Genomic DNA, 24,108 nt, shown 5'->3' with positions numbered 1-24,108 from the left:
GTCTATGCAGTGGTCATCGGTGGATTTTCGCACAGATGCAAAAGTCATTGCTGATTGCTGCAAGAGTGAGGCAACTGATTTATCGGATTTCGGTTTACTAATACAAGATTGCAAAGATATTCTCGTGTCTAGACCAGATTTTAAAGTGTCTTTTTGTCCACGATTAGCGAACAAAGCAGCTCATACTCTAGCTAGGAGTGCTTGTTCCAATGCTAATCCGTTTATTTCTTTTGTTATTCCGCATCTCTTGGAGTCTGTACTGTTTTCAGATTATAATATAACGGTAGACTCGTGTTTTTCCTCAAAAAAAAAAAAAAAAAAAAAAAAAAACTACAGTGAAACTGTCAAAGTAGGCTGTTTAAGTCTTCAAACGGTAAACTTGTGCAGGCAGCTGTCTCTTCCTCCGGATCCTCCCCCTCTCATTTTCCCGGTCCTATAAGAACAAAGAAAAATATAACGCAGACACGGGTAAGAACACAGAAAAATAGCCAAAATGGCACCGAAGAGGCAAGCTCCGGGTCTCCGCCCCATTCGTTCCGTTAGAGCAACCGCCAAGCTTGCCGTTTCCAACCCTAGCCCTAACTCCTCCAAGTCTGCTGTTAAATCTCTACATAATGGCAATAAGAAACCGTCATCTTCTGAAGGTTCCCATTTACCGGATTCTTCTCAATCTGACAGCACACAAACCATTCCGCCGATGCCTTCGGTTACAATTACGGTAGCAAATGCTGAAGGAAGCGCACTAAACGAAACCCTAGCTCAGGGGAATTTGGCTCCGGAATTCTCGCTTGGAATGGGCTCGGGAAGCGAGGAAAAAGTCTCGATTAGCCAGAATGAGAATGCTAGTGGAGATCCTATGAACGAGAATGTCTTGGAAGTTAAGCCAAAGAAGAAGACGAAAAAGGTACTGAAAGTTGTGAAGAAGGTTGTCAAGAAGAGAGTGCCCAAATCGTCACTTAAAAGCCTGGCTGCTTGTTCCAATGCTGAATTAGCGTCGGAGGAGATTTTGGATGATGGTGGTGAAAAAATTAGCAGTACGGAAAATATTTCTCTTTCAATTCAAGAAGCTGGAATTGTTAATTTGACTGAAAGTTCAGAGGATAAAGGATTGGAGAAGCAGGCAGAGGTTATGGATCACCATCTTAGTGGTTGCATGCCAGAACAAGAAGTTGGAAAGGTTGCTTCTTCAATTTATGCTCCGTTTGACGTTGAGAAATGTGAAGGTGTGAATATGTTGGTGGAAGAAACTGATAGTTCTGTTAAGCATGTTGGTGTTGGTGTTGCTGTTGAAGTTGAAAATATGTATATTACTAGTAATGATAAAGAGGCTTCCGTGAAAGAAAGTCCGGTGGAGGGTGAAAAAGAAGAGGCTTCTGGGAGCCAAAATCCAGTGGATGGTGAAAAAGAAGAGGCTTCTGCCAGCGAAATTCCTGTGGAGGGTGAAAAAGAAGAGGCTTCTGCGATCCAAAATCCAGTGGATGGTGAAAAAGAAGAGGCTTCTGCAAGTGAAATTCCTGTGGAGGGTGAAAAGGAAGAGGCTTCTGCAAGCGAAATTTTGGTGGATGGTGAAAAAGAAGAGGCTTCTGCAAGCGAAATTTTGGTGGATGGTGAAAAAGAAGAGGCTTCTGCCAGCGAAATTCCTCTGGATGGTGAAAAAGGAGAGGCTTCTGCAAGCGAAATTCCTGTGGATGGTGAAAAAGAAGAGGCTTCTGCGATTGAAACTCCAATGGATGCTGGAAAAACTGACTGCATAGCTGAGAAGTCTGATTCTTCAGCTGAAATTCCTATGGAGTTGGTGAACGTTAATGCGGATTCAGTTGGGGATAGGGCTCAAGTTGTGGGCGAAAGTAGTGGATACAAGGGAAGGAAGGACGATAATGAGACAAGTAATGGACAGATAATTTTGAGTGGAGAATTGGAAGCATTGGAGAGGAGGAGGAGAAGGAGGACAGAGATTTTCATTGGTGGCTTGAATACAGATGCAAAGGAGGAGGATGTGAGAAAAGTTTTTGAAGCAGTTGGTGATATTGTTGAAATGAGGTTGGTGATAAATACCAAGACAGGAAAGAATAAGGGCTATGCGTTTGTGCGATATGCTTCTGCCATGGATGCAAAGAAGGCATTGGAGAAATACTCAAATGTTGAGGTGAAAACTTAGATTCTCATTTTGTTTATTGGCTACTTTAATGAAGTGAACATCTTTTTTTGGTAGTATAGCAAATTTGAAATTTAAATAACCAACCAGTTGGCCAACTCTGTTTTGATGATTGTTCAATTTGTTACCGATAAAACATACAAGTTTACCTTTATTTACTTGATTTTATTTCCTGCGTTGTTACATATAATGTTTTGAGTAGGGCCAGAGGGATCGTACAAAAAATAATCAGTCTGGCTGATAAGAGGATTTACAGACTCAACTATCTCATTAGAGCATCTCCAATGCAATGTGCTTGGAAGGGTGCTTGATGGCATGGAGGGTGCTTGAAAGAGTGCCTTGCATTGGATTAACAAAGGTTGCTTAAATGATTATGGCAATGTTGCCAATTTTTGGCACCCCTTTGGCAGCCTTACTTTTTCTTTTTTTAATGTAAAAAGTGATTTAGTTGCCTACTATTGGTGGTATTTTATGGCAATATTTATTATTAAAATAAATTGTCTATAAAATAATGATTTGTGGGACCATATTGTCAACTTTTAGAGTTGCTTAGCATTCGAAACTTTTTTAAAAAAAAGTTGCCAAATGTGATGTGGATGAGAGAGAAAATAAAATAATATATTTTGAGATGATGTGTTAAGTTTTGGCAACTTTGAAGGGTGCTTGCATTGGAGATGCTCTTATAGGTTGACATTATGCGATATGTAAATTTCTGGTTGCTATGTTATGCTTTCAAACTTTGGATGGTATAAATAGAGTATCTACCAAAAAAAACTTTGGATAGTATAAATAGAGTAAAAGAAGATCATATAGTTTCAAATTTTAGTGATCTTGGCTCTTAAATGTCTTTCTCTGCTATAGTAGTCTGTTTTGCCTTTCTTTCTAGTTGCACATGTTAGTCGAAACTCAAGCATAAAAGGTTATGGCTAAAATAATATGATGCATATAATAACTCGGTAATACTATGTGCACCGTTACTTATTAATAGTTCAGGCACTAAATTTTGGGCTACTGCTAATATTATGTCATGATGACAATGGAACTTCTATATTTTATGAGTAAATTTGCACGTGATTGATTTATCTGAGGGATATCTTAATTTGTCTGTTTGCTGCTTTTAGTGCTATTTCTATTTAGGAAAATTCATTACCACATATGTCGTTTTCTAGTTTGCTTATATGTATACCTCTACACTTGTTATTAAAGCCACATTTCATTATTGAGTTCTCAACTGTTGGAATTCTGATTTTCTTTTAATTTTAATAATTGGTACATTCATTTCCTTTTTGGAAAATTGATATATAGTTATTGTCAGATATTAATATGAATTGAACCTTTAACTATCAGTTTAAGCTTTTAGTTCAACTGGTTCTTGACAGTTATGAACACAACCCGATCAATTTTTTTTTATTGTTGTGATGATCCTGATCAAATCAAATAAGGGTATTTCAAATTTTATCTTTTCTGTAAACATCCTTCGATATTCACCAATCAGTAATTTTGATGTCTTGTTAGTTATTAGATACTTTGTGCATGATTTTAGTCTAATCATTTATTTATGACTAATAATCTCTCTCTCTCATATTTTATATGACAGGTATGCGGGAAGCAGTGTTGTACAGCCCCTGTTGATGGAAATGACACAATTTTTCTTGGTAATATTGACAGGAATTGGAAAAATGAGGATGTAAGGTTTTTCACTTCTATTGATATCTTCTTTGGTAGGCTTTTATTATGCATTTCATAATGTTAATTATGTGGACAGGTCATTAGACTGTTGCAGGAGATAGGAATTGAGAAAATAGATACAGTGACGGTGATGGCCAATCCTACTAATGTGGAACGCAATCGTGGGTTTGCATTTCTGGAGCTTGAAACTTACAAAGATGCTCAAATTGCTTTCAAGAAACTTCAAAAGAAGGACCTCGGACAGCTTAAAAATATAAAAGTTGCCTGGGCTGAACCCTTAATTGAACCAGATGAAGAAGAATTACTCAAGGTCTATCTGATAAGACTTTTTAATTTTATCGATATTAAGGTATCTAATGCAATTATTTGTCCTTGTCTCTACTGTGCAGGTTAAGTCAATTTATGCAGAATACTTACCTCCGTCCTGGAATGAAGAGAAAATTAGAAGTCACTTTGTGAAGTTTGGAGAAATTGAAAATGTCGTTCTCTCCCGAAATCTGCATTCTTCCAGAAGAACAGATTTTGCCTTCATTAATTTTACAACGCGTGAAGCTGCTCTTGCATGCATAGAATCTTTCAAACATGAGACCTTATATGATGAGGGAGCTCAGGTTCTGCATTTCGTTACGAAAACATTATGATGGCTACCAATTTCTTCAATTACTTCTGTCAATAATATGTTCTATTTTTTTTAATATATATCTTTTATATTTTGTTATTTGTTTTTTAGGTCAATGTGAAGGTATCCCTGGCAAAGCCTTTACCTAAGGGCAAGCCTCAAAAGAAAGTCTCCAAGTCTACTAGTAAAGAAATTTCCAGACAGAGGCAGCCAAGCAAATGTGAGTGTTTGTTTCATTTCTGCCAAAAATCATATTTCCTTATATGAATTATAGCTGGCGGAGTGCACTGGGGAATAGATATTTATTACTGTTCGTACATAGATCTTTCTATGAATATTTTGCTATCAGATGCTTGCCTGCTGTCCTTGAATTATCTGTTATTGGCTGCTAGGGATCTTTCTATTCATAATCTGCTACCAAATGTTTATTTCTCACCTTATATTATCTGTCATTGGCTGTTTGACGTTATAATACAAACTTGGAAGGAGAAGTATTGTGTCTGAATTTCTCACCTTTTTAATGAAAATTCTGACTTCTGAAAACTTGTTCAAGTGGGTCTAAGTCTTAGCAACTGTAAGTCAGTATTTTTGTTTCATCAGACAAAATTTTGGGTTCTGCTGCTCTCTGTGTATGTAGTTGCATCCTTTTGGATGGACCTTATGCAGTAGATGGCTGCCTGTCTTTCTTTATTGTGGGCCTTGTTATTGTAATGGAAGGCAATGCAAAGACATTTGCTGGAGCTTGGTGTATTATTCCCAAATGCTTCCTTTTCACATATTTTATTGGCCCAGTTTTTTTTAAAAAAATTTGTAGCAAACATAGTTTATTCACTTGATTACTAGTTACTACAGTTCAACTAGCCTTACTGTAGTTTTTTTATGGGATTGATTTGCATTACTTAATTATTGTATGTGAACTTAGGCCCCGTTTGGTACGCTGTTATGCAATGTAATGTAATCAAAGTTGTAATGCAATGGAATGTAATAGCGATTCCATTACCATGTTTGGGTTGACAAATTTTAAATAAATTCAATTCAGAATGAAGAACAATCATATTATTAATTTATTATATTCTTTCGTCTCCTCTTAAATCCAACAATCAATTCTGCTACTATTTCTCATTTTCCCTTTTACACTAACGATTATTAATGTGATAACTCGAAGGTCAACTCTCGATAATTTTCGTAATTCAAATAAAATTAAATATTTCAGTAGTTTGCTGTTAGATTTGAAAATTGACAGAACTATAATTGTTGAAAACCTCTGCAATTTGTTTTTGTTAGCTTTTTTTCCGATTTTCTATTTTTTGCGTTTTCCGTTTTTCGCATTTTCACGGGTTGTTTCCATTTTTGGTGTTTTTTTTTTACATTTTCGTGTTTTCACGTTTTTTTTTCCATTTTTCTGTTTTCGAATTTTCGCATTTTTGTTCTCATTTTTCCGTTTTTCGTGTTATCGTTTTTCCATGCTTTTCTGTTTTCACACTTTTTCCTGTTCGCATTTTTCGTTTTTTCTCGTTTTTGTTTTGCCGTTTAATAAGAATTGTTTGTGGATAATGAGTATTAATAATAAAAATACAAGGGCTAAGTCGTAATGGGATTCATGCCTATTTCTTTTGTAATGCTCATTACATAAATTTATAAAGAAAAATTAAGTGATGTATTTGTAATTTCACTACGACAAAACAATATGACTAATCCAAACATGGTAACGAGTCTCCATTGTAATGGGCATTCCATTACAACTCTCATTACGACGTACCAAATGGGGCCTTACTATTTAAACAAGAAATTGATCTCTGGGAAAATTGGACAGGATTGTGGTTAGAATCACATTATCAATTCTTCATATATTTTCTTTTCTCAAACTATCATAGTCAGATTTTCTTTTGGTGGGGTGACAAAGAAACATTTTTATTTCTTTTAGATCATGTAAAGCCAGTTGATGCTAGGAACAAGGAAACTCCTGTGATACATGTAGTCAATCAAAGAAAAGATGATGCGAGGCCCAGTGGAACTTCTGAACTAGAGCAACTGTTAGCAGAGCGAGCTCTACGAAAGCAAATGCAAGCAAGAATGGGTACATGTATTTTCTGTATTCTCTATTCTTTCATTGTATACTTGGTTCCTTCTTCATGTGAATTGTTTTGTTCTTGAAACAGAATTTTAACTCTTAGGTGCGAAAACCAATGAAACACAATACACATATTTTATGCAGAAGAATTAAAGCTGGATTTCTTTGCTTAGTGTTTACTAAATGCATTGTAGGAATTCCGGGTTCTTTTGTTTATAGACCATAGCAATGAAAACCATAGCAATGAAAAATATTATTTGATAATGTTCCCTAGTATGAACTGTTTTTTTTTCTGAAAGGAGTATGAACTGTTTTTTAGTTTGGAAAATATGAGTACAAATATTTTATTGGTTTTGTAGATGTCAGTTCTTGTATTTTTCTCAAAATATCCAAATCATTTTGTCTGAGACCTCAAATCGCCTGCTCGGTGTACAAATATTTTATTGGTTTTGTAGATGTCAGATCTTGTATTTTTCTCAAAATATCCAAATCATTTTGTCTGAGACCTCAAATTGCCTGCTCGGTGTCAATGGGCCTAGCTGAGCCAGGCTAAAACCCCATGCGACGCCAAGACTTTCCCCAAGCCTTGGCCAGCCAACTCCTACCGAAGAGGCCTATCCCCTTTAAGTGTCCCGTCAATGCATCTGTTGGTATTCCATCCCGAAAGGTCCCTTGTATTAAAACTTCGCCTTAAAAGGGACACACATTATGGGCTATCTAGGAGCCCATAGTGTCCATAGTGTTCCCCTCTATGGAGACATCCACCTCCCTTCACGAAGGACGTATGCTCGACTCTTCTGTCCCTAGTGGACTAGAGTGGATCATTTAAACCAGTAGCGACAACTGACCTAGGGGTGGCGGAGATCCAATGACAAGTGTGGTTGATATGTTCCATTCCGCACTCTATGTGGAAGCTCTCTTGTAACTTTGCCAATGCTTGGAGTTGAGTTTGCCAATGGCAAACTCCCCTTTACACTAGGCACTTTTCCAAGGATATTTAGGTGCTACCTAAAGAAAGAAGGTAACAAAATGCACAAAAACAACAATTGAGTTTATAAAGGGTAAAGTCCAAAAAAACCCATGTTCTTTCACATATTGTCAAACTAGTACCTGAATTTTTTTTTGTCGACTTAGCTTTTTCGTATTACTAAAAACGGGGATATTTTAGTTTGACACTATAAAAATGACCTTTAATGATCTTAAAGTGAAAAATTCCAAGAATTAAAGTTGTTTAGTACCACATTACTATGGAACCAAATTTTTTGTTTTTCAACATCATCATTTTCGGAGATTTCCCGCTCTAAAACATTAATTTTCTCTCTCCTCACCAAAACAACACTTAAATGACCTCAAAATAAAAAAAAAGGTGAAGAATTAAAGTTGCTTAGAATATCATCTGGTCTTTGAATTTTTCAATTTTGAGGTCATCAACTCTCATTTTAATTTTAAGATCCTTGTTTTTAGTAAAAGAAAAACCTTAAAACGAAAAAGCTCAGGACAATACGTGAAAGCACATGGTTTTTTTTTTTGGACTTTACCTTAAATAAACATAGAATGATGCAATTATAGTTATCATGTTAGAGATAGTATATACTATTTTTGGACCTTAATTATAGTTTAAGCTTTTGGGTTAAGTGGTTTATTGACGTGGTACCAACAGTTCTTAGACCTAGAGGTCGAGGGTCCGATTCCTAACAATGGTATTTATTAGTGAACATTCAACACATGCTACATAATGTGTAGGTTCAGCAAATACTTAAATTTAGAATTAAGATCTAACTCAATCAAATCGTCATCCTTATTATTTGAGCTCTCATTTCCTTAATTACAAGATTTCTAATCCTAAATTGCTTCGTCCCATTAATACAACTCAAATTGTTCCGTAGTTTGTGCTCGCGACTAGAGCTTGAACATTTAGCTTTTGATCTCAATTTGATTCTAGTGAATGTATGTGGTGCTCTAACACCTAGATAATCTAGTCGAAGAAATAAAAAGCGCATGCTACATAACGTGTAGGTTCTCGAATTTAGCAAGCAAATCCTTCTATTTAGAATTAAGATCTAACTCAATCAAATCATCATCCTTATTATTTGAGCTCCCATTTCCTTAATTACAAGATTTATAACCCTAATTTTTTTGTCCCGTTAATACAAGTCAAATTGTTCCGTAGTTTGTGCTATGCGACTAGAGCTTGAACATTTGGCATTTGATCTCAATTGATTCTAGTGAATGTATGTGGTGCTCTAACACCTAGATAATGTAGTCGAAGCAATAAAAAGCGCATGCTACACAACGTGTATGTTCTCGAATTTAGCAAGCAAATCCTTCTATTTAGAATTAAGATCTAACTCAATCAAATCATCATCCTTATTATTTGAGCTCCCATTTCCTTAATTACAAGATTTATAACCCTAAATTTTTTTGTCCCGTTAATACAAGTCAAATTGTTCCCTAGTTTGTGCTATGCGACCAGAGCTTGAACATTTGGCATTTGATCTCAATTGATTCTAGTGAATGTATGTGGTGCTCTAACACGTAGATACTCTAGCCGAAGCTATAAAAAGTGCATGCTACCTAACGCATAGGTTCTCAAATTTAGCGAGCAAATCCTTCTATTTAGAATTAAGATCTAACTTAATCAAATCGTCATCCTTATTATTTGAGCTCTCATTTCCTTAATTACAAGATTTATAACCCTAAATTGCTTTGTCCCATTAATAGAAGTCAAATTGCTTTGTCCCATTAATACAAGCCAAATTGCTTTGTCCCATTAATACAAGTCAAATTGCTTCTTAGTTTGTGCTCTGCGACTAGAACTTGAACACTTGGTATTTGATCTCAACCTTGATTCTAGTGAATATATGCATGCTCTAATACCTAGATACTCTAGCCACTTCACCCGTGTCTATCTGTTATCTCCCAAGACCAATTCAACATCAGGACCTCTTCCATTTTCAACATGAGTTCTCATTCCACCGACCAACCAGTCATTTAAAGATAAAACCTCAATGACCTTTCTCCAAGAGACACGGCGAGGGTATATATCTATAATATCTTTCGACTTGAAAAAAACAAGTATTCTCTGCCGTCTTTTTTCCCTATTAAAGTTGCTCAATTAATCTTCTGGTTTCTGACTTCTATCCTGTCTCTTAAATAATTTGTGTTGGAAAGTTAAATATTTTATTTGAAACCAATTTACTAATTATTTATTATGTTACCTTATATTTCATGATCTGTTTCCGGAACCCCTTTAATTACTGGTATTTCCTTTTAAGAATCCCACTTTAAATATCAAAATAGTCATAATATATCGAAAGCTTCACTTCTTTGGCCTAGCATTTGGGCTGAGGCACTCGCCTAGGCAGCACCTCGTTGAAGGTACTCTCACCTAGGCAACACCACATAGAAGGCTCCTTGTTTAGGGTGTTGTGAAGGGCTAGGGTTTGACCCTCTATGCGAGCCTCCTTTGTCATTGACAACACTGCCAAAAAGCCTTGCGACTATTTGCATAGGCTAAGCATTGTTAATGTGGACATAAGTTGCATACACAAGCCTTAAGCTGTCATATGAAGATATGTTTACTTGTCTACATATTTTTTTACACCCATTCATACATTTAAGAATAGAGCATTAGATGGATGGCCCATCTTTACTCTCTTCTTTGTGAGTGTGTGTGTTTGCCTACTTTTCTTTTTCATTTTTCTTTTCATCCATAATTTGCATATATTTGAATGGCTTCTAGCATTATATGGTTACCAATTATGATTTATGATCATTTTATATCGGTAACCATGTATGAGCAAAATTTAAAGCCAACTGGATGAAATTTATTGCAAATATTTACTCTGATAAAGTTGTCCACATGAAGTGCCAGACAAGTAGTGTTAAATTGACCGGCTTGATAAAATATGATCATTGCCCCACAAAATCATGTGATAGGCAGGACGGGTAGTTTTGTGCTGACTATCTTATTTCATTTCAAAATTGAGAGTATAATGTTGAATGATATATGGGAGGGGAGGGGTTGGAGGGCAATTGGAGCGTGGATTTGTCAACATTTGCTGTATGCTATATTTATTTTGAACATCAATTTTTTTTTTTTCTTGTATTCTTTATTACACAATAATAAGATTCGCATGACACTTTTTCAAAAAAAAAAAAAAAAAAAAGATCCGCATGGCATGACGGCACATGCTCTCCTATTATACCAAAGACTAGGAATACCAATTCTTTCTTGTATATTATTTCTCATATTGCAGGGGAGAGGATTAGAAAGAGAAAATGATAGGAAAACTTTGTCATTCTTGCTTGTCAATTATTCTATATAAAGCTGAAAGAGTGGGATTTTTACTGAAGTATTTGATTTTGGTTAATTTTCTCTCTCTCTCATGGGTAGCTAATGGAGCTTATACTCGAATGATGGCTAATGAAGATTATACTCGATCATTACCTGGACATAAGCGCTCATTTTCTGCATTGGTAAGTTGTTTATTGTAATAGCTGGATGAACATTTCTGACGTATACACCATTGTAGAAAGCCTAAAATGTTTCTGAATAAATGTAGGGAGACGATCCGAACTTTTCAGATCCTAGAGGATATACTCGTGCGCGTGTCGAGAATTCTTTTCCAGTTGGAAGAGTGAGGTACTTGTTTAGATTCTTACTATTGTCGAATATGTTTATATGTTCAAAACATGCTGAATAGTACTTTTTAAGACTTTCTGGTTTTTACAATGATCTCTGTCCTTGGGCAGATGTGCAAGTTGTTTGATTGATAATCTGCCAGTGGAACATTGTTATTATTATGATTATTATTATTTTTGGATGAATAATTATTTTGTTGTCCTCATCTTCAGCCATGGTGAGGTTCCCTCAGGTTTTGGGATGACATCTTATTATCAGCAACCAAGAGCTGATTACAATCTAGGTAAACTCTTATGTGCCGCTGATTGTATTATATCATAAGTTCTATTGTCTGTATCAGTTTTACTTCATTTTGGTGGATCATTTTGTCAGGTCACAGATATTCAGATTATCCAAACAATTTCCAGGTATGGATAATGGATTAATAAATTATATAATTCTTTTTCTAAGGTATTTAGGTGAGATTATTGGTAAGATCTTGTGCTTCTTCGTTAGAGTAACATGTCATAGATATCACATATTAACTTAATTTCTTTTAACATTACGAATATATGACTGCTGTCAGTTATTCATTTATTATCATGCATTTGGGTTTCTTTCTTCTAATTCTTGCACACATCTAATGTACATTAGTGGGTATACGTATGGCATTTATATTTACAAGTTGACCACATTTACTCCTTTAATGTGGTTTGGTTTCATTTCATCATAATTGCTATTCATTTGATTGACCGGTTAAGTAAACTATAGGTTTTCATTTTTAGACACTTTGTATTGCAATTTGCTTTGGTGGAGACCCTTGTATTTTTGTTGAAAATAAATGCTGATTAGACATATTTGTGTCCATATTCAATAATATTTGCAATAACATAGTTGATACTTCTATCCATGCTGATCATTGTGACTGAAGGAAGTAATTGTCTGAAACTGAGATTATATAAGTGTGTGTCCTTGAGATATGTTTAGACGAAATAATGTATGGTTTTCGTGGCAGAGGGAAGAAGATCCTTACCGCGGTCTGGGTGGAGACTACCGTAGATGTAAGTTCACGTTTTTGAGCTACTATATTGTCTCCTGTGTCTGAAGTTTCCAAATCTGTAGAAAGGATGGGAGATTGATGATATATGACTTTGAATCTGTGATTGGGGGTTGATAGTTGTTCATTTTGTACAGATTGACATTGCAAGGTGACACAGCACAGGAGCACACAGTGCAAGGTGACGCAGCACAGGAGCACACAGTGCAGGGTGACACAGCACAGGAGCACAAATTTTGTACTTGCAGCTTCTTACTTGTGTAAATTAAATAAGGGGTTGTAATAATATGTAATATTGTATATGCATTTTTGTTTTAACTTTTTAGTTATTTCATTTAACCAAAACTTCAGTATTCCCTGCTTGAGTTGCTGGTGTTGTGGTTGACACTTGTTTTTCCGGACCAACACTGGCAGGCTGTTTCATGGTTAGTACTAGAAACATCCTGTTTTTTTTTTTTTTTTCCTGAACACCCAATCAATTTGAAAAAAAAACCATACATGGAGAGTTTTTATATTCTTCACATACCTTTTTTTTGTTATTTTGTCTATTAGTGAAAATATTTCCTTAATATCATTTTTCGGGCTTTAAGGTTTTATATTTTCCATAAATGTTTTGTTTTGCTTTTTTTTTTTTTTTTTTTTTAAATTTTTTTTTGCCTTTGTTTGTTCATCTGGGGTTTTCATTGCCGTTTGCGATTATCTTTATTTCTTTCCTTTTTTGTCTTGAATTATAGGTATGCTTAATAAAAAGGGCTCGTTTTATTTTTTGGAGGCCCATTTGTTATTTGTAGCTGCTTTCTCTTCTCCCGGAGTTTCCATATCCTGTCATTTTGGTAGGTGTAATTATCACATATCCACCACTCCAAAAAATATCTACGGGATAGTTATTGATTAACGTGCCGCTACTTGAGTTGCTCTCAATTTGTGCATATGAGTAGGATGGCAATGAGTAGGGTATACGCGGGTAGTGTCAATTCCAAATCCTTACCCATTTATTTGTTAATTATACGTACCTTTTCCATTATCCATGTATATGTTTTGCATCCCATACCTGTCTCATTTAATTTACGGGTACACACGGGTACCCTTACCCGTTAAGAATCACTAAATAAAGCAAAAACTATTAAAAATTTAACAAAGTATAAATTTAATAAACCATTCATTTAAAAATTGAACAAATTGAATCTTAATCAATAAAAATAAAATAGCTTAGTGTTATCACTTAATAGTCGAAGAACAAAAGGTTGATATTCAAATCTCACATTTTATATCTAAAACACAATAATATTTTTTAATATATAAAAAATTATGACGGGTAACGGGTACCGGGTACCCTAGGGTGTCTTTCCATACCCGTCCTATTACCCTAACGGGTAATGATTTTGATATTATACCCGTCCCATACCATTTTATACAGGGTACGAGTAGTCCTATTAGGGTCGGGTAGTGCCGGGTACCCGTGAATAGGGTACCCGTTGCCATCCTTACATATAAGTGCAACTCTAGTGGTTGGAGGGTTGCATACTCTCCAACTAGGGTTGCACAAAACTAACCGGAAAACCGAAAAACCGATTTCCGAAACCGAAACCAAACCGAAAAATAGGTTAACCGTAACCGATGGACTAGTGTACGGTTTTTATTTTAAAAACCGATGGTTAACCGAAACCGAAAAATAAACCGATTATGTATTAATACACATAAAACTAGTATAAATATATATAGAAATTTAATTATCAATCTATAAATCTACATATTTGTATTTAATATTTAAGTTAAAAATATCAAAATAACTTAAAACTTATTTGTTTTGGCAATTTTGTTGATTAAATTTGAAGTTACATATTTTTATTTAATATTTAAATAATTATATACTTATTTTAAAGTGAATAATTATAAATGTAAAGTGATATTTGCTACGAAAAGTCACTAATGGTTAACCGACCGAAATATAGGGTAACCGACCGAAGTTTATATTAATCGAAATATGGTTAACCGAATTAAATGGACTGGTTAATGGTTTTTGTTAATGGACTGGTTAACCGACCATGTGCACCCCTACCTCCAACCACTACATATCACCAATTTCTAACAGCTTTCTCCACAAAACAACTCCAACAAAAAATCCTCTAGTGGTTAGTCACAATCATGGGTCTCACACGTCATATAATATTTAATTTTCTACCCTTTTAATCAATTAACCTATTTTATAATAATAATAAAAATCATTAATAAATTAATATTAATTAAATAAAAATCTATCAATATTTAATATTAATCGAATAAATATTTATAATTTATTTAATTGGATTTATAAATTATTAGATAAATATAATTAATATTTTTCAAATTTTAATTGATTGCAGTAATTAACAAAAGTGCATTACATTAAGCAAACATACATTTGAAAAAAGCGAACAAGGTAAATGCATTAAATTAAAAGGAATACATGATTGAAAGAGTAAATTTTTCGATGTTCAAGTAGTAAGGTCGGTGATTCCGAAACGTTCCCAGATGTGCTCAACTAGATCCAATTTTAGTTGACCGTGCATGTTTCTATCGCGGATTTGTAAATCCCTTGCGAGATAAGCAGCAAAATCCGGAACATGCCCATGTTGAATGTCATCAGGAACTATGGGCTGAGAAAATTCCTCAATTGGAAAGTTTCTTGAGTAAGTGTGTCTGTCATTTTCAACAATCATGTTATGTAATATTACACAAGCATCCATGATGTCGTGGAGTTCTTTTTTATGCCAAGTACGTGCTGGTCCATGTAATATTGCAAATCAGGCTTGAAGTACCCCGAATGCTCGTTCAACATCTTTCTATGCGCTCTCATGCCTTCGTTTGTAACATATTCGTTGAGGGTCATTAGCATGTGGAAAGCTTTTTACAAAAGCAGCCCATTCGGGATAGATACCATCAGTTAGATAATAGCCCATATTATGTGTCTTGTTGTTAACAGTAAATTGAACCGCCGGTGCTGTTCCTTTTAAATTATCTTGGAACAAATTAGATCTGCTCAAAACATTAAGATCATTATTGGACCCAGCAACACTGAAATATGCGTGCCAAATCCAAAGATCTACTGAAGCGACTACTTCAAGCATGATTGTTGGATATCCATAATCTCCTCGGGTATATTGCCCCTTCCATGCATCTGGACAATTCTTCCATGCCCAATGCATGCAGTCAAGACTGCCAAGCATCCCAGGGAACCCATAATGTTCCTCGTGCATCTGAATTAAATGTTGTACGTCGGCAACATTAGGCCTCCTCATATACACAGGCCCATACACCTCGATAATAGCACGATAAAATTTTTCCACACATTCTAACACCGTGCACTCATTAATTTTTATGTATTCATCAAAAGCATCAGCTGGAGATCCATACGCAAGTATGCGCATAGCTACTGTACATTTTTAGAGTGGAGGCAGACAAGCCACTTCTTTTTACCGCATCGACGCTTTGTTAGAAATATACTGTGTGATTTCCAAGGTCTTCCACTATACGTATGAACAAATTTCGACTCATCCGGAACCGTCTGCGAAAAACTTCAGCTGAATAAACAGGTTCAGGAGTAAAGTAGTCATTATACAGACGTTCTGCAGCAGCTTCCCGATCATGTCTTACATATTTTCTCTTTCGAGGTTCAGAATTGTGGCCAACTTGTTGTTGTACTTGTTGAAGTAAATAAAGATCAAGTTCATCATCCTCTTGAATCATTTCAATCGTACTCTATATCATTAGCTCGTATTCTGCACTACTATCAGAAGACATTTTGGTGAGATAGTGATGATATTTTAGATTATGAGTTTTTGTTTACGTATTTTAGATGTATATATAGGAAAGTTTGAAGTTAAACTATCAATAATGGGGAGTTTGAAGTCAAATTATCAATAATGGGGAGTTTGAAGTCATACGAATAATTATGAGGAGTTTGAAGTCAAATTATCAATAACGGGGAGTTTGAAGTCATACGAATAATTATAGGAAGTTTGAAGTCAAAGAATAATGATGCAAATATTGAAATCCTGGAAAGGAATAATAATTTATCCTACATCTATAAATTGTGACTCATTCGGAACAATTACTTCTACATTCAGAGAAGGTTCAACTGAAAAATTCTTAAATGGCTGCATCTCACCCTAATGCTAATACAGACGAAAATTTTCGTAATTTTCCGCCTGAACAGAGTATTGTCGAAACCCTCGACCGACCAGCTTGCACTGAACACATGTTATCTTATCAATATGATGCTGTTCATTTTCATAGAAATACTTTTGTTACTCCAGGCATGTTTCATCCTTTATTTCCATATATGTTTTGTTTTAAGCTTCCGGTCGATGGCCAATTTCTAATCCCATCTCTTCACATGTTGTGGTTCCTATGTTATATGCATTACATTCCGTTTGAATTTTGCATCCTAGAATGGTGTAACGCTTTCATCGGAGGTAATATTCCTGCGAATGTTGAGACATTCCTAAAATGGTTTATGCCTATTGATGCATGGAAAGATATGTTCACCAATTTGATGGGTGTGAAAATAAGGCAGTACCGTGCATTGCGTCCGACGAAAAGAAAAATTCATGCCATATTCTTTCTAAAGTTGTCAAAATCTAATTCATTTCATGAGATTTATGAAGCTTATCCATTCTCTGTTTGTGAAAAATGGGATGAACATCGTTCCGTATCCAGACATCTGGAAGAAGTTTGTGCACAGAAAAATAACTACCTCATTGGTCAAAATTGGAATGATGGTTCTTGGCGAAATCTTCCAAACGACTATTCAGAAACAATAGAGGAATATAAAGAGATATATCTTACAGAGGAGTCTGTTGGGGTTTATGCTAATTCATAAAACATAGAGTATTATGAAGATGATAACGATGATATCGATTATGAATTTATGAATTTGTCGGCAAGCCATGGGCCCATCAATAGGAGGGATTGGTAATTTCAATGTTATTTTTAGTATATTCAAGCCATGTATTTTTAGTATTTTTAATGTTGTTATTTTTGTATTTTCGATGTAATTTTCAGTATTTTCAATGTTATTTTTAATATTTTCAATGTACTTTCAGTATTTTTAACGTTATTTTTAATATTTTCAATATATTTTCAGTATTTTTAATGAAGTACTTATTTATTTATAAAAAACTTAAAAATTAAAGTTCATTAAATAAATACACATAACATAATATTAATTCTACATATATTAAAATAACATAACATGCATAAAAATAAATACATAACATAATATAAAGGGATAAGGTACCAAAATAGGTCTAAGGTTTTTGAGAAAGTATCAATTTAGGTTCAACGTTCAAAATAGCACCAATATAGGCTTAACGTTTACAAAATAATACGAATTTAAGTTTAACGTTTACAAAAATATATCCAATTTAAACTAATCGTCATAATTAAATTAACCATATTATATTATTTTTTTATTAACTTTATATGTTATCTTTTTATTTAGTTCTATTATCTTATAATACAATTAATTAGTATTCTTGCCCATTAAAACCTTATATTTGTTTTTCATCAACAATTCCATGACTCTTAAATTCCATGGCTCATGTAATATATGCAAACTAAAAGTAATTGAATATCCACAATATTTCGAACACTTGAAAATATTGTGGATATTCAATTACTTTTAGTTTGCATATATTACATAAGCCATGGAATCATAGATGAAAAACAAATATAAAATCTTAATGGGCAAGAATACTAATTAATTGTATTATAATAAATAAGAATATAGAACTAAATAAAAAGATAACATATAAAATTAATAGGGAAAGAATATAATATGATTAATTTAATTATGACGTTTAGCTTAAATTGTATATATTTTGTAAACGTTAAGCTTAAATTCGTATTATTTTGTACGTGATGCCTAAATTGATGCTATATTATAAACGTTAAGCCTAAATTGATATTATGTTGTAAACGTTAAGCCTAAATTTGTGCTATTTCGAATGTTGAGCCTAAATCGGTACTTCTCTAAAAACCTTAGACCTATTTTGGTAACTTATCCCTAATATAAATAAAAAACATAACATAACATGCATTAAAATTCATACTTAGTCCTAATATAGTGGCACATTTTACGGTGATCTGCTAGAGCTTCATCATCCATAGTCGAGGTATCTTTACCGAGGATTGCGAAATCTTGTAAACGAATTTCCTGAAGACGGTTTACTTCCTGTTGTTGAACTGCACGAGCAATAATATCAAGAGATGATTGTCGTTTCTCTCTATCCACTTTTAACTCATCCCAATCTAAGCCATCAGGTATATTGACAGTGTTTTTAACTTTAGCGCCTTTTTTTGCTGCCTTTTGACCAATTGGACGTTGTTCGACTGCTTCGTGTGTTCCACCCTCAGTTGTCTCCTGAGCTGAGCCTGAAGAAGTGTAGGCACCTGATACATGGCTATCCCTAATGGTAGTGTATGCTCCATGGAAACCAGATACATCCTTACTAATTTTGTACCAATGACAGGAAGCTGTTTGGTCATTCACATCAGAACCTTCCTTTTTCCACTGACTATAGTAACTTGCAATTTTCTTCCAATAATCCCTCTTCGCTTGATCTGTGCCCACAATTGGATCTGTGGTTATTATCAGCCAACTTTGGCATAAATGTACATCACGTACATTGGTCCACTTCATTTTTGCAGATTTTTTATTGTGTGCATTTGGTTCCCGAACTATTAGAACTTCAGACTCTGCAACAGAACCGGTGTTCCGAGATTCTTCTGGCATGGTGCACGATCCGAAACTATCTCTTCTCATATGTTCAGGAACCGTATATGGTTCTTGAGGATATAGGGTACGAGGAAAGTATACCGACATCATTGGCCGAGTACCTGCTGCATTCACATGGGGGAAGTAACCGTCGGGATTATAGTACATCGTAGGACTCGAAGCATATGACATATTAGGATCATATTGAAAATTACGTGGAATAGGTCGGATTGGAGAACTTTGAGAATTATAAGTATTTGGGGTGGGTCGGGTTTTGGGAATTTGGATTCGATGCGTTTTGAGAATTTAGAACGTAAAAGTAATATTGACTGTATTCATCATTGGAATCCATCTCAAATAAATGTGTTAAGAGTAGAAGAAGGTTTAAATTGAATGTGATTTTTATGGGTTAAATGAGATGTTTTATAGTATATAATTTTTTTTACCGTTTTAATTCTACCATTGATAAAAACAAACAATGAAAAGACTATACATAAAAATATCACCGTTGGCTGTCATGTTTAGTTTGAAATCCAAAATAAAAAATTATATTAAATACTCATTTCACAATTTACATACAACACTTTCATTGTATTTTATATTTTAAAAATGGAAAGGTTGAGACAAGTATGTTGCAGGCATAGGAAAAATTGGGGGGGGGGGGGGGGGGGGGGGGCACCACTAAGCATATGAAATAAAAAAAAGCAGACATTGACGCGCCAACTATATTGCGTGAATATGACTTTGCTTTGGAGATTTGGCGGTGTAGAATTAGCTCTCACTTGCACGTCATTTTTCTTTTAAACCATTTTTTCCTAGAAAGTCGCTGGATTGGGCGACTCGCCCAATCCCAGTGACAATAATTTTTTCTTCTCTACTGGTTGGAAGTACCCACCTAATTACAAATTGGTCCAAAACAGTACCATTAGAATTGCTCTAAGCATTGAGAGTAAAGATTTCTGCCTTCATTTCTTTTGAATTATCTTTTTTTCCTTTCATTTTCCTTGAGTTATCGTTTTCTTTTTTACCTTTATAAGTTTTTTTTTTACTTTCTTTCTCTTCTCTACTTTGTTGCAGTTTTGTTAGTTTCTAAAGATACTGAAGTCCCTCTTGAATTTCTTTCGCTCACTCTGTAAGTTATGGCCAGGGCCGGTCCTGAGATTTGGAATGCCCTGTACAAAAAAAAGCCTAGCTAATAAAGTTAAAAAAATTACAATTAAATAAAAAAAATCAAGTAAAAATAGTTCTTCTTGAATTTTTTGAAACAAAATCAATATCTTCAAGCAGCTCATGTTTAATGGATAATAATGCTAATCCATTTAATCTCAGGGCCGGTCCTGAGATTTGAAATGCCCTGTACAAAAAAAAAGCCTAGCTAATAAAGTTAAAAAAATTACAATTAAATAAAAAAAATCAAGTAAAAATAGTTCTTCTTGAATTTTTTGAAACAAAATCAATATCTTCAAGCAGCTCATGTTTAATGGATAATAATGCTAATCCATTTAATCTTTTTTGTGACATGGTTGATGTAAATATGATTTAAGTAACTTTAATTTTGAAAAACTCCTTTCTGCAGATGTAACAGTAACATGTATCGTTAATTAGGGGTGAGCATCGGTTCGGTTACTAACCGAACCGAACTTTCGGTTAACCGAACCGAAGTTGGTGCTATTTTTACAACCGAACCGAACTGAACCGAATAAGATTGGTAACCGAATTTCATTTAACCGAAAATTTTCGGTTCGGTTCGGTTACCGACCAAATAACCGAAAACTCTTAATATTTAATTTTTGTTTAATTGATTTTCAAATAATGCTTTGTATAAAAAAGTTACAATTGAAGAAATTAAAGACTAATGAACCAAAATTTATATATATACAGATAAAAGTATATTTTTTAGGGGTTGAATTTTATAGTTTATAAGTTATTTATACTTTGTAAAAATAAAATTATATTTTTTTATATTTATATAATAAATTCGGTTCGGTTATCGGTTATACCGATATATTTTTTCAGTAACCGAACCGATAACCGATTACCAAACTAAGTCAAAAATAAAACCGAACTGAACCAGAATGTTAAAATAACCGAACCAAACTAAAATTTCGGTTCGGTTATCGGTTTGGTAATCGGTTACCGGTTATTTTGCTCACCCCTATCGTTAATAATATCCTATAAGCAATAAATACATTTGAAAAACTATCAAACCGTTTCAAATAACTCAATATGTCAAATACATTTTTTTTTTATCTCTTTTGGTAAAATAGTAAGTAATTTTTTTAACTCTTAAAACATATCCTGACTATCAGTATCACAAGAATCTTTGTGTTTTAAAATATGTTCAACATTATCACATGATATTTTCAAATTGTTTTTATCTATTATTTTTATTACTGCCTTTTGTTTGCTTAATTTAATTAATACCCTTTTGTGTATTTCTTTTAGTTTATATTTTTATTTATTGAAAAAACATTTGAATTTTTATTAATGCCCTTTTAGCTTTTTTTTTCTTGTGACATGGTTGATGTAAATATGATTTAAGTAACTTTAATTTTGAAAAACTCCTTGCAGATGTAACAGTAACATGTATCGTTAATAATATCCGATAAGCAATAAATACATTTGAAAAACTATCAAACCGTTTCAAATAACTCAATATGTCAAATACATTTTTTTTTTCTCTCTTTTGGTAAAATAGTACGTAATTTTTTTAACTCTTAAAACATATACTGACTATCATTATCACAAGAATCTTTGTGTTTTAAAATATGTTCAACATTATCACATGATATTTTCAAATTGTTTTTATCCATTATTTTTATTACTGCCTTTTGTTTGCTTAATTTAATTAATACCCTTTTGTGTATTTTTTTTAGTCTATATTTTTATTTATTGAAAAAACATTTGAATTTTTATTAATGCCCTTTTAGCTTTTTTTCTTTTTCTTTTTGAACATATATATATATATGGGAGGGATCAAGTGAGAACCTCCTCACTTTCTTATAGTGAGAACACTCAAAACTACGTCGTTTTGAGTATAAAAATCAATAAAAATTAATAAATGCTATTAGTGGGAGTCAAACCTAGACATTTCCATCTACACTCCACCATACTTACCACTAAGACAATTGCTTATCTTGTGCATTATATCACGCGCGCTGCTTAATATACCATTGTACTAGTAGCTTCTATTGTTTAATATTTGACGCATGCACTTATTAATATCGATTAAATATGCATTATAATGAATTATTAATAGAAAAAAAATCAAAGAACATGCTTCAATTTCTTATTTATTTAATTCCTTTATATTTTTGTAATTTATGTTATATAAGAAAATATATTTTTTAAAACATACGTTAGAACATATATTTTAATTTTTAAAACACGAACTATGAAGTTTAGAACGTACGACATATTTTTTAGAACATATGTTATGCTTTTTAGAACATGTGTTATGTTTTTTCGAACATGAGTGTTGAGCGATTTCCGCAAGTGCATGGTTTCGAGTGTAGTAATAAAAAGATATCGATCCCACAGAGAACACTTTTTAATGAAAACTTATTTTAATTTAGTTTAATTCACGTTTTAGGTTTATAATATAGAAAATCGTTAATTGAATTTGGTTTTGAGATTGAATTAATAAGAATCAGATTAGAATGTACGTAGAATGTTAGAAATCAATTCTGTTTTGAGTTTGAATTACAAAACAAAAACATTTAGTGTTTAAAATAAGAGAATAATTGTACTCGTTTGCATTAAGCAAAGAAAACAACTTTAAACTTTGTAAAAATTATAAATGTGTAATAACGTAAACTCCTTCAATTAAAAGGCTTTGAATCGCAGACGATCTTCCTACGGTCCGACAAGATCGCTACCTTAATCAAATTAATACTTATTTCCGATAAGCCGACCTAACGATCATATCGTCCGTAAGAATGAATTTGCCCAAGTGTTCAACAAAGTTTCCTTGTAAAGATATTGAATTTAACTACGTTTTAATGAAAACACCAGAACTCACTTCAGATCATTTACCAAAGTGCTACATAAAAATATATTGAATTGTATAAACTTTTATTAGATGAAGTGTGAGTTGATACAAGTTTACAGAGAACAAAAAGCATGGAAGCATTCAAAACGACATTGGAGTTCCGGGTCGTCAATCCTTTCCTCAAACCTCGTTAGAGTTTGTCAGGCTCCGGGGTCGAATCCGTTACTTAATCTTCTCCCTGAATCTTCGGAATAGAGATGGTATTTCTACTACCAAAATGTAAACTAGTCTTCGAACAGATCTTAATCTAAATCTAATTGCTACTGTGTTTGTAATTAATTAATAAACAATGTGTGTACATCATATTGCTTTTACAAAATCAAAATCTAATCTCTGACTCATTTCTGAGTCAAAGTTTCTGCATAAATTCTGTACTAATCTTAAAAATCTAACTCTCTTTGAACTCTGAAATCAACTCTTTATTTATAGATGTTGAAGAGTCGTGTTGAAGGGTCGTGTCCGCTGCGAAGAGACGTTTCTATCCACCCAAACGGACACATTTCTTTGAAATTAAACATGTGAAAGATGTGCTGCAGGAATCTCTGATGTTACCGAGATGTGAGAATCTCTGCCGATATTGGGGAAGCAGTTTTTGGTCTTCAGAACGAACAGGTGAAATGCCTCAAAAGAGCATATCGCGACCGAGATTAGGGAATCTCGATCGCGACCCAGAATCTATACCGAGATTCTGGAATCTCTGCCGAGATTCGGGATGTTCTTCTTGGTTTTGACTCCGTTCCCGTCTTCATCGTATCGGTGTGCTGAATTCTTCATCTTTTTGGCTCGTAACTTAAGGTTTTTTCTTCGTTTTTGACCTGTTTTCGTTCCTATTTAGATTTTACCAAATATTTAGGTGCCTTGCATAAAAGAAACATATTCGGACGTAAAAGTACTCTAAATAGATATAAACAACACGATTTCATAGCAAAATTGATGTAAATATTAATGATATTTTAGGTATATTTTGGGCTTAACAAATCTCCACACTTAATCTTTTGCTAGTCCCGAGCAAAATTTCACTGAATTTATCCTTTAACTCATCTCTTTATAAAAATAAAACATATATCTTTGTATTAACATTTTAA

At 33.7% G+C, this 24,108-nt stretch overlaps 1 protein-coding gene and 1 pseudogene across 2 annotated transcripts; one reads left to right on the top strand and one right to left on the bottom strand.

Annotated features, from left to right (window-relative positions):
• Positions 1-412: 412 nt before the first annotated feature.
• Positions 413-12,571, top strand: LOC136205408 (uncharacterized). 2 transcript variants are annotated; one of them, XM_065995982.1, is made up of 12 exons: positions 413-2,146; positions 3,753-3,842; positions 3,921-4,154; positions 4,234-4,455; positions 4,575-4,683; positions 6,388-6,546; positions 10,931-11,013; positions 11,100-11,179; positions 11,392-11,462; positions 11,552-11,586; positions 12,174-12,219; positions 12,353-12,571. In XM_065995982.1, exons 1-12 carry the CDS (start codon positions 494-496, stop codon positions 12,355-12,357), a joined length of 2,787 nt encoding a protein of 928 aa, XP_065852054.1. In that variant the 5' UTR covers positions 413-493; the 3' UTR covers positions 12,358-12,571. The 2 variants fall into 2 exon arrangements, with proteins under 2 accessions (XP_065852054.1, XP_065852055.1); XM_065995983.1 differs by having other exon boundaries at positions 414-2,146; positions 6,388-6,540.
• Positions 12,572-14,998: 2,427 nt separating this feature from the next.
• Positions 14,999-15,941, bottom strand: LOC136207334 (uncharacterized; annotated as a pseudogene).
• Between the last annotated feature and the right edge of the window lie 8,167 nt (positions 15,942-24,108).

This window comes from Euphorbia lathyris, chromosome 9, assembly GCF_963576675.1.
Source record: "Euphorbia lathyris chromosome 9, ddEupLath1.1, whole genome shotgun sequence".
NCBI lineage: Eukaryota > Viridiplantae > Streptophyta > Magnoliopsida > Malpighiales > Euphorbiaceae > Euphorbia > Euphorbia lathyris.
This window is presented reverse-complemented; position numbering and strand designations above follow the sequence as displayed.